Source organism: Papaver somniferum, chromosome 6 (genome assembly GCF_003573695.1).
Source record: "Papaver somniferum cultivar HN1 chromosome 6, ASM357369v1, whole genome shotgun sequence".
NCBI classification, from domain to species: domain Eukaryota; kingdom Viridiplantae; phylum Streptophyta; class Magnoliopsida; order Ranunculales; family Papaveraceae; genus Papaver; species Papaver somniferum.
The window spans coordinates 166,447,608-166,458,973 of record NC_039363.1 but is presented as its reverse complement, the minus strand read 5'-3'; the positions used below and the strand labels follow the sequence as shown (position 1 = coordinate 166,458,973).

The 11,366-nt window shown below is 37.5% G+C and overlaps 3 protein-coding genes across 7 annotated transcripts; 1 reads left to right on the top strand and 2 right to left on the bottom strand.

Moving 5' to 3' along the window:
* Positions 1–516: 516 nt before the first annotated feature.
* LOC113290028 (UDP-glucose 6-dehydrogenase 5-like) lies at positions 517–2,208 on the top strand. The gene has a single exon (XM_026539502.1). The coding sequence runs from the start codon at positions 668–670 to the stop codon at positions 2,123–2,125; it is 1,458 nt and encodes a 485-aa protein (XP_026395287.1). The 5' UTR covers positions 517–667; the 3' UTR covers positions 2,126–2,208.
* Positions 2,209–2,373: 165 nt separating this feature from the next.
* LOC113290029 (porphobilinogen deaminase, chloroplastic-like) lies at positions 2,374–6,631 on the bottom strand. Its single transcript, XM_026539504.1, has 5 exons — positions 6,230–6,631; positions 4,612–5,017; positions 3,866–4,069; positions 3,212–3,389; positions 2,374–2,783 (listed from the first exon to the last, which is right to left on the bottom strand). The coding sequence occupies exons 1-5, from the start codon at positions 6,436–6,438 to the stop codon at positions 2,656–2,658; spliced, it is 1,125 nt and encodes a 374-aa protein (XP_026395289.1). The 5' UTR covers positions 6,439–6,631; the 3' UTR covers positions 2,374–2,655.
* Positions 6,632–7,815: 1,184 nt separating this feature from the next.
* Positions 7,816–10,451, bottom strand: LOC113290027. 5 transcript variants are annotated; one of them, XM_026539499.1, is made up of 8 exons: positions 10,090–10,451; positions 9,724–9,790; positions 9,406–9,477; positions 8,966–9,122; positions 8,798–8,873; positions 8,345–8,730; positions 8,122–8,226; positions 7,818–8,037 (listed from the first exon to the last, which is right to left on the bottom strand). In XM_026539499.1, the coding sequence occupies exons 4-8, from the start codon at positions 9,083–9,085 to the stop codon at positions 7,900–7,902; spliced, it is 825 nt and encodes a 274-aa protein (XP_026395284.1). In that variant the 5' UTR covers positions 9,086–9,122; positions 9,406–9,477; positions 9,724–9,790; positions 10,090–10,451; the 3' UTR covers positions 7,818–7,899. The 5 variants fall into 5 exon arrangements, 3 of the variants coding, with proteins under 3 accessions (XP_026395284.1, XP_026395286.1, XP_026395285.1); XM_026539501.1 differs by having other exon boundaries at positions 8,816–8,873; XM_026539500.1 differs by having other exon boundaries at positions 9,724–9,777.
* Between the last annotated feature and the right edge of the window lie 915 nt (positions 10,452–11,366).

Sequence of the window (11,366 nt, the reverse complement as noted above, 5' to 3'; positions counted from 1 at the left end):
ATGAGACTGTGGGGTTTTTAGATTTGAGAGGTACCAAAAAAAAGCGTCAGATGGAATTTGAATCATGGGGCTAACACCACGACTAGCTATTATGCCAAGCTAACATTGCACGGAGGGCAGATATTTTGTTCCATGGATGATAAGATATCTATATATAATGATGACGGTCTTGATCAATGGGTTTTAACAAAACTATTTCTAGCCCAATTTTCTTTTTCTTTTTCTTTTATATCAAAAGGCAACCATTTAGATGCTAGCTACATAAGGGTAATCTCTAAGTGAAAAATACTAGACTTATGACCCTAGAAAATCGTGAATAACCTTCAAATGTATAAACTTTATCCGATTATTATTATGATAGTTAACTACATTTTAAAAGAGAGGGAAAAAAAAAAGTGATCCATTTTATTCTCTCTAAAAGCATGCATCCTACCTTTTCTCCCCTCCACAAGAAAATATTCACAAATTTCGCTCAATCTAACAAACCTCCCTTAAATTTTTCTTCTTCAATAGAGAAAAGAAAGCCTGTGTATGTTCCTTTTGAGCTCTCAGAGATCCAGGGCATGCAGTTTAACGGTTATTATCAGAGTTAATTAATTGTCTTTCTTTCTCAATCTTGATCAGAAGCAAAAGAATAAGAACACCCGCAGAGCTCAGTCGTTCCGAAATGGTAAAAATATGTTGCATCGGGGCCGGTTACGTTGGAGGACCGACCATGGCAATGATCGCCTACAAGTGCCCTGATATTCAAGTGGTCGTCGTCGATATTTCAGTTCCGCGTATCAATGCCTGGAACAGTGACCGTCTCCCAATCTTTGAGCCTGGCCTTGATGAAGTTGTCAAATCATGCAGAAACACCAATCTCTTCTTTAGTTCAGACGTCGAGTCCAATATTTCGGATTCCGATATCATCTTCGTCTCAGTCAATACCCCAACCAAAACCCGTGGCCTTGGAGCTGGCAAGGCAGCTGATCTCACTTATTGGGAGAGTGCTGCCCGTATGATCGCTGATGTCGCCAAGTCCGACAAGATTGTGGTAGAGAAGTCGACCGTCCCTGTAAAGACTGCTGAGGCCATCGAGAAGATCTTAAACCACAACAGTCGTGACGGTGTTAACTTCCAAATCCTCTCGAACCCTGAATTCCTTGCCGAGGGTACTGCCATTGATGACCTCACCAATCCGGATCGGGTCCTCATAGGAGGACGTCAGACCCCTGAAGGTCAGAAGGCTGTGGCTGCCCTTAAGGGTGTGTACGCCAAATGGGTCCCAGAGGATCGTATCATAACCACAAATTTATGGTCAGCAGAGCTCTCAAAGCTGGCAGCAAATGCAATATTGGCGCAAAGGATCTCCTCTATCAACGCCATGTCTGCATTATGCGAGGCAACGGGTGCTAATGTCTCGGAGGTTGCTTATGCCGTGGGTAAGGACACTAGGATTGGCCCCAAGTTCTTGAACGCAAGTGTCGGGTTCGGGGGTTCATGCTTCCAGAAGGACATACTGAACCTGGTGTACATTTGTGAGTGCAACGGTCTGACAGAGGTGGCAAACTATTGGAGGCAGGTAGTCCAGATCAATGACTACCAGAAGTTGAGGTTTGTGAACAGGGTGGTGTCATCCATGTTCAACACCGTGTCGGGAAAGAAGATACTCGTCTTAGGATTCGCATTTAAGAAGGATACTGGTGACACTAGGGAGACGCCTGCAATAGATGTCTGCTTGGGTCTACTAGGGGACAAAGCAAAGTTGTCAATCTACGATCCACAGGTAAGCGAGGATCAAATTAGAAGGGATCTAACAACAAGCAAATTTGACTGGGATCATCCGCAGCACCTGGTCCCAAGTAGTCCTACAGCTAAATCAAAGGAAATGGTGACTGTCACATGGGATGCATATGAAGCAGCCAAGGGAGCTCATGGTATCTGCATCATGACGGAGTGGGATGAGTTCAAGTCGTTAGATTACCAGAGGATTTACGATGGAATGGAGAAACCAGCATTTGTGTTCGATGGAAGGAATGTGGTGAATCCGGATGAACTAAGAAAGATTGGATTCATCGTATACTCTATAGGCAAACCATTAGATGCTTGGATGAAGGATCTCCCAGCTGCCCCTTTAACTTAATTTTCACTTTCATTTGTTCTGTTTCTTTTCCATTAGCACCAGTTCTCTTGTAAGATTTACCCAAGTTTTTTTTTTCTTTCTTTTGTTTGTTGAACTACAGCACCAAATTATCTTCCAATCATTTTCTTTGTGTTACCTGCTAACTTGTCTTGCACAAAACAAATGATCCTTCCATGTCAAACCTAACTAAGAAAAGGAAACTGGTTCTCTTGGAAGTTTAGGAAAGATGTGCAGTTGCTTACTGAAAATAAAACAATGGTAATAGATTTCATTTTGAACAATTACCAAATAAGAGATTATATATGCCAACTGTGAAAAAGAAAAACTAACTTGCACAAAAATGAATAAATAGTCTAATCTAATCTTCTTCAGCATTTGAAGTTCCGTACAGCATGCTTTATCTAATCTAGCTCAACAAACGACTACAGCCGGTAAATGTTACAAAGTACAAACAGCAGAAGCCGGCGCATAACCTCTTCCTTCGAATGCGCCAGAGACTTTCTTTCTCTTCACCTATTATTTTTGTATTCCTACTTTTGGGCTGTTAAGAAATCAAAGAAACCTGGACCAGCACGTGAACGCAATTCCTCACCAGCATCTTTCCCCATGGAAATCATATCGTCGAGAGCAAATGTACCCGTTCTGGATGTCTCCAGTACTAAAGAAGAAAGAAAGACAGTAAATGAGAACTGATAATGAGAAGATACCAAGAATTTTGAAAAGAAGAACCACCCACTGGTTTTTAAGTTGGCCAATCAATTTTTATGAGGTGAAACAATTTTAAAATTTTGCGAAAATCTGCCAGGATTAGTTAAACTGCTCAAAATAGGAAGAGAAAAAACAAACCAAGAATCATCTCTATGTGGAATCTCAGAACAAGTGGTAAGCAAGAGACCAAATGTGCAAGATTGTCTAGAAAAGTGGTTTTATAGTGTAACGTTCAATCCAAATATAGCTGGACTTTTACCTTGTTATAAAAAAAGTGTGTATTATAAGCAGAAACCAGAGGGGTCCTTGTTGGATTTTATATAAATGGTGGGCAAGTTCAAATGTAAGACAATTGACATTCAATAATATTTGGCTTACCTTGAGTTCCATCAGGTGAAGCAACCAATCCCCTAAACACACAAGAACCATCTGTATCGCGGTGAGCATAACCTGCAATTGGAGTTCGGCAAGAACCATCCAGTGTTGCAAGGAAAGCTCTTTCACATGTGATGGCAAATCTGGTATCCTCGTGATCCAGTGAAGCAATGTAATTAGCCTACACAAGACGGTGTTAACAAATATTGACAGAATTCATTTTTATTGCATAATAAGCAGATATAATTCGAATTGAAACTAAAATATGCAAGTCACAGAGAGACGCACTCAAGTTTTGCACCATTTTTACAGGCAACCCCAAAAGCTCATATTTAACACTAGTTAGTGTCACTGTCTAAAGGAACAAAGAGAACAACCATGGTCCATTTACATAGAAAAGAAGAGGAAAATAGAAAAGGAAAAGTCAATTCCGATCACCATAAAACGAGAAAAAAGAAGCTAACTGAGCTAAGCAAAAGAAAGTCAAAAGGCACTAGGAGAGGGTAAAGGAAAGGACAAACTGAAAATGCAGTAGCACTAAGTTCAATCAAGAAGTGAGGGTGTCAAGTAAACCTATTTACATAAAACTTCTCATTTTCTTAAATCAACAATCTGAAAAGAGGGAATTGCAAGACTTGGAAACTAACGGATATATACCATCTTATCATCATTGGTCCGACATGCAATTCCAATAGCTCCTTGAGCAACGGCTGGAAGCATATCATCTATAGATAGAATGGCAGTGACATTTTCTGTCATGTCAAGACGTTTGAGCCCGGCCAATGCTAATAATGTCGCTTTGACTTTCCCTTCTTTAAGTTTCTTTAATCTTGTTTGAACGTTGCCTCTAATGTTCTCGACCTGCAGAATAGGAAAGAAATGCATCAAAGGAATGCTCTTAAGAGATAGATAAGATTATAGAACGCAGGAACTGAACAAATTCAAGAAACGATACAGAACAAAGATATGTTTGGATATCTGCTACTCAGAATGACAGGATTACTTATGAACTTTTTATAAGATGAGTTGACCATTCAAGTTGATGATTCCAATGCAGACTCCAAAATTCAACCCACAACAAGATGCAAGAAACTAAAGGCGTCGATTCGGTATAACTTGCAAACCAGCCTATTTGGAACCCACAACAACCTAAAATGTTGTGCCCAGTAGATGGACATATCAGGATGGTAATTGCTGACACTAGCACTCTGTTATGACCAAAATGGTCATTAGTTTCAAATCCCATGTTCTCGATAACCACTACCCCTCAAAAGAGATGACAGAAGGCTGAGTTATCTATATGTATCTTAGCAAGGGAAAGAATAAAATAAGAAACGCCACCCAGGCACTACCATGGTAACAAGTGAAGATCCTGATACTCTCTCATACAAATTATTACTTACTTTCAATGAAGGGTATTTGTGCAGTATCTGTGATTGTCTTCTAAGAGAAGCACTACCAACAACACTTCCAGCAGGTAGATCACCCAGGGAAGCTGCACTCAATGAAATAAATGCATCACGGACATCTTCTCGTGGAAGGTTGCATGGTAAAATTGTCCCGTCTGGTAAATATGTAGGGACATCTTTCATAGAGTGGACGGCGATATCTATGTCGCCATTTAGTAGAGCTTCATCTATCTCTTTTGTGAACAGGCCTTTGCCTCCTATATCTGCAAGAGGCTGATCCAGTATCTTGTCACCGGTCGTTTTTATAATGATAATTTCAATGGCTCCTTCTTCAGCCAAGTCTGCATGTGCGGCAATGAGTCTCTCCCGTGTTTGGTAAGCCTGAGCAAGTGCCAGTGGGCTGTCCTACACAAAGCACAGGAATTATATCACCCAACGGAGAATACTTAAATCAGTACAAAGAAAAAAAGTCCCCCAGAATATGGGTAAGGATACCTCTAAGATTGCAAGGAAAATAGTTTTAAATATCTTCATTGATATTAAATTCAGTTTCCTAAGTACTAGAATTTTTTCGGATATCTTACAGGCATTCCCCATGTAATGTTATGAATATACTGACAGCAATAACAGACGGAGAGTCAGGCGTCTTTCTAGAAGCTATGCTCACAAATTACTTACTTAGCAGGTCCCTAAGCCAAAACTGATACGACGGATCTTAGTTAATTTCTAAATTAGTAGAATGTTCTAAGGTTATACTAATTGATGGCTCCATAATCCTATCAAAACATATAACAGATACAAAACCACCTTCCTGTTCAAGTTCCTACAACAGCCAAAGAAAAGATAAAGACCCAGCACAGCAGGAGCAAATGAACCTGTTTACGAGCGGTCGTTTTTTCTCAACTATTCACGACACATTCAGAAACCGATGGACAATGCTCAATTAAACAGGTTCAACCACATGAAATTTTCCATGGTGTTGACAAAGAAGTCTCAATAACTTAACCCCATAATTTCTAACTTTTTTTTTTTTTGAAGCTTGCTAGTTATTTTAGTGTTGCAATCAGAAGATACCCTGTATATTCCTCTTGTGAAAACCAATCCAGAGTCTTCCCTTAACACCAACCAGTTTTCCTTGCTACCTTTTCTGAATCCCGTACACACTTCTTATCAGAAATTGCCAGTCTAATCCTCTCTTCAGCACCAGACTTATCAACAGTAAGATGTTAAATAGTAGTCAATCCAGATGTTGACTTCACTAAATCACAACTAAAGTAATTATTGGAAACCTGCAAAATTAATGAACAAAAACAGAAGCAGGCAGCTAACAACTGAAATCAAAGCACCAAACAATTATTTACATAAATTATTTTCCTATATCCACTAAGATCAGTAGAATCCAAAAGTGAAATTTGAACTGAATTGGAATCAATTGAGATGGTTTGTAGCACATATAACCCTAATCAAATCGAAAAGAACAGATCATAAACGTACAAAAATGAAGATACTTCATCCAAATATCCAAAACCCAGAAACAAAAAATCAAAAAGAAGCCAAATTTGTAAATGATTAGCTCATGAATTACTCAATTTACAAAGAAGGAAGATAATACCTTCCTCTGGTTCCAATTTTGATCAGAGAGACTTTCTTCTCGGTTTGCTGCTCAACGGTGACAGCAGCCTTAGCAGTCAAAACAAGGTGTTTTCGAGAGGAAGAAGATGGTGGTGGGAACCCAATAACTGAAATCGACCCATTACTAAGATTCTTGTTTGTAATTGGAGAACCAAGAAATATACACTGTTTCAAGGCTAAGTTTGCCATTATTCCCAAACAAAGATAGATGAAGAAAGAAGAAGAAGAAGAAGAAATTTTGGGTCTGTAGAGATGAGGAGGGTTTTGGTTGTTTAGAAGAAAGAAAGAAGGAATTATTGAGAGGGGGAAAAAGATAATGTCAGAAGATTGAACCAATCAAAATCCAATATCCCAGTTTTCATCCTCCCCCATCCTGAATTAGGTACAATTTTTCGCTGTAAAAAAAGTCTACTGATTAACACAGTAGATGAGATCTGATTAAATCTTAATCTAATACTAATACTAATACTATACCTAATCGATAATTTAATATAAAAGGTGTTGACTATCAAAAAGTGTTTGCTTGATTACCTATAGCTTAAGTAATTAAACTCATAATTCCACTTAGACCGTCTCCCATGATGATTTTTACTGCAATCTCTTAAATTGGTGTTGTTGAGATAGAGATATAATAGGAAATAGGAAATTTTCAGTAAATAAAAATGTATGAAAATGACTATGTGAGTCTAGAAATCTAAATTTTTCTCTGCGAAAGTTTTTCTATTTGTAGTTATTTTTTTCTAACTACCGTCCATATTTCTTAGAATCTCCATTTGTTCATGAATTTGGTTATTGGCCGCAAAAATCACGTCTTATAGGAGCATGGTTTCCACAAACTATTGAGCGAAAGATGCATTTGCATCTGCGAAACATACTAATTGTCAACTTTGCGGTCAACTTTATACTTCGCCGATTCTCATACGAAAATTTAAGCCAACAGCCAACCCATTTAAACTTTTTATTTGTTTGGTCTCTAAGAGCATCCACAGTGGGCGAGTATAACCAAAAATTTGGGATGAGATCGTGACGCAGTGGGACGGAGTAAAGATCAAATCCCAGCCAAAGATCAAATTCCAGACCATATTTGGTCGCGACCAATTACCAAATCCTAATATAGTCGGGCGTAAATTTAAAGTACGCTTGTTGCTGGGCGTAAATTTAAAGTACGCTTGTTAACGGGCGGAGATTTAAATTACGCCCGATGAAAATTCAAATTAAAAAAAAAAAAAAAAATGAGGCGTAAACTTAAAGTACGCCTGTTGACAGGCGTAAACTTAAAGTCCGCCGGGTGATTGATTGGGCGGACATTTGAGATACGCCCGATGAAATTTTTGTGGGGCGGATCTTTAAATTACGCGCGACCAAATTTTAATCGCCACCGTTACGTGACAACACGGACTAAACCCAAAATTTGATCTTTTTTTTGATCTTTGATCTTTGGTTTTGATCGCACCACTGCAGTTGCTCTAAGCAAAGCTGATTCAATCTATCTACCATGTCATCATAATTTTTTTTTTTAAAATTGAAGAAATAAAAAGTAGAAGGACGAGAACAGAAGGATTGCCCTGCCATGTCCTAGAACCACTTAGTTGTTACCTGCCCAAGTACGGAAGTAGTACTTGTTGCATAATTAAGAAGAGTCTTTACTTGTTACATACACAACATGAATCCTAAGATTCCAACGCTGCCACGGTGGGATGGCCGACCGAAAATTTGTCGCAAAACTAAATTATCTAAAGCTGGTGAACTTGGAGGAAGAACGGCACCCCTTGGTACAAACCCGTTTCCCTAAAAAGAATTTAGGCCACAATTGTTAATTAATGTTTTTAATACATTACACAAGGACACCTTTGAATCATTGATAATACTAACAGGAGCAAATAAGATTCCTCTAACGATCTTGCCATTAACATTTGCAGTCATTAGGAATCCTGGATCGAATGCTCCATCCACTTTACCTCGAACATCAGCTCCAATCTATAACATAAAACAGATGTGGATGGTTCAATAAAGTTTACACACACAAATAAAGGATGGTTCAATAAAAAAAGACTAAAGCGAACTTGATAAATGTACGAAAAATATGAAATTTTACCAAGAAATGCACTGGCATAGCTTCAGTTGGTTTGTGATCCATGGAAAATTGTCCTTCTGGCCAGCTTACGTTCATATGTAGAAACTGTTCTTGCTTTGGGGTGTGTCTAGGATTTTCTCCTGACACAAAATGAAAATCTTGTGGGCTACTTCGAATGCTACTACTAATCTGATTGGGTTGAGTCTCTTCGACATTGTTTACATTTGGATTCAGAAAACGTTGCTTCAACAAACATAATGGACGAGGTGTTTCTTTAATCGGTGTCTGCTCTTGGTCAGATTGGGAAGGTGATGAATTCTGCGACAATGAAAGGAAGTGTTCTTGTTGGGATTCCACTTTGCATGGCTTAGAATCACTTGTTTTTCGTTTCTTTATGTGTACAGCATCTGAAGAACATTTAGGAAAGGTTGCAAAATCAGTTTTATGTAATGTTAAATAATCAAGAGAACGAACCTGAGCTGCGCAACACAACTTGCTTTGGTTCTATTTCACTAGCTCTCTTATGTTGCTCTCCTTTATTCACATAGACCTGCCAAGAGGTAAATAAAAAGTGTTGTTAGTTTTCTGGAAAATTCAAAAGAGAAGTTGAATAAATCTAGTTTCATTAACAGCATAGCATACCAATTCAGTCTCTGCTCCTTGTGGGAACCTTCTTTTCTCATGGTTCCAATGACTACCAAAAATCTTACATAAAGAAATGTTGTAACAGCACTTAGGGTGCTCGGATCCGAGCTGCAACATGAGTAACTCATTTAATGGACGCTCGTCCTCACCGCAGCTGCAATTTGACCAAAAAAGTTACATTAGACACGAGAGAAACAGACAGGGACGCAATATATACTTCTCCAGCTTGGTCCTCGCAATAACTGACCAATTTTTTCATCCAGGCATCTCATTTTTCATTCAGGCATCTCATTCTTCTGTAATTCTCTTTCACTATTTATAAAAATCCTTCGTAGTATTGAACAAAAATAAATAAATCTCATCTTTCATACCCGCAAACTCAAAAACCTATATGCATTGTATTGTGTGCATGTGCACCTCTAGAACTCACAATTTACCTCTGCTATGGTCAGAGTTTTGTAATCGTCACCTGCCATGCTTCTCCATCTTGACATGATCTCGCCAATTTCCTAGTCAGTCATTTTGAGACAGTAAGAAACTGATTGGAAAGTAACACAAATGAAAAAACTTAATCGGAATCCCATGTCTGAAATTCCAATACTTAATTCAAAATTGTCCACTAATTCTTAAAAGAAAATGGATAGAACAACAACCAAATTTATATACAGAAAAAGCCCATTTCACTTTAATTTTTACCAATAATAATTTGCAACCATCATTGAAAAAATTCAATAAGAATGTAATGTGACCCTCACCTGAACTCCTCAACCCTGTGTAAACTCCATTACCATAGACTCTTGGTTCAATACCTATGATACACAACTGAAAGCCAGACATTAGTTTTTATATAAACACATGGCTTCTTTAAGAACCAAAGCAAAATTGTACATTATTTTGTGTCAGGCATTTCAACAAATAGTTAGAAGCATAAAACAAATTGAACAGTTAACCCCTCACTGAAAATTAGAGGATTTGATATTTTAAGTTCCAACTGAAATTTTCAACTCATACCCATAATTAACTCTTCAACCCATATCCAGAATTTAACTCTAAGTTATAAAAATGAAGAATCGAATTCAAAGCAGAGATTTACAGAGATTTATAGTTAATGAAACCCATACCGTTGATGGTGATTTTATGGTAGTGGTGTAGAATGCAGAGGACGAAGTTGGTGATGGTGGATTTGGTTCAATCCATTCCCCAATTTCAAATTTAGGGTTACAGGTTAGAGATGATTGAATATTCAATCAACCAAATCCAAACTCTGTACTCTAAAGTCGAAATTGAGTAAATATTAATGGAGATTTAGGGTGTGAAATTTATGAAGATGAAACTGGATTTCGATTTCGACGAAGAAGAAAGTATTCGAGAGAGATTTCGATGAAACTGTTGCTGTTCGAGAAAGAATAGATAGCGAGATAATAAGAAGAAGAAGGGAGGAAAAATGAAATTTTTGGAGATGGCCGGGATTCGATCCCAGGACCTCTAAGTCGATTCCATTTTTTTTTTCTTTTTCATTTTACAAAAATTTCCACAACATTGTAATTATTTACTTCTATTTAAAGAAGGAAAAAAAATCAAAGAAGGGTGGTGAGGTCCTTTCATCACTGAACCAAATCCAATCTTTTTTGTGAAATTGGAAAAAAAAGTCATGTCCCATATTGACACAAAATCACCATGTATAAAGTCCTCCCTCCTCCGGTCGGCCTAATTACATGGAACTAACTACAAAGTAATCAAACCGAATGTTGTCTTCATTTTAATATTTCCAGTTTCGATTTAAATTATTTTTCGTTAAAAATGAATATGTAAAGTATCACCCTTGCTGAAATAAAGATAGTATACTATGAAAGTATGCAGTATGGTGAGCGTTTTTTTATTTATAGCCATAATCTAGTAATAAGCAACTACTATGATGATAAGATTGTGGTAGTTAGCTAAGTCAAGGCTTACCATAACTACAAATCTATAGTGTTGGCAAGTCAAGGCTTAGCTTGTCGGGATTAAGTATCCACACGGTCCCTCTTATAAATTCAATACTTGTTTGATTTTTTTACACTCTCTCACACTCGATCTTGGCCCTTTATTTGGCATAGACGACTCTATCTTCCGGGTCGTTGGATCTTAAAGGATATTTTTTTTGAAAAACATAGTCGTTGCGATTATTATATTATTCTCTATAAAACAAAACCAATCTTCTCAAATAAAATTTATCTCAATCAACTGCTTATTCACTGATTTCTTTTTTTCTTCCTCTGCTACTCAAACCTTTTACACGACAAAAATTATTTTTCATTTTTCTTCATAAAAACTAAATTTCTTGTACTCGATTCATTATAAAAATATCTTCAAGTACTATGGCCAGTAATGATTTACAAGAAGATTTAGTTATCTGAAA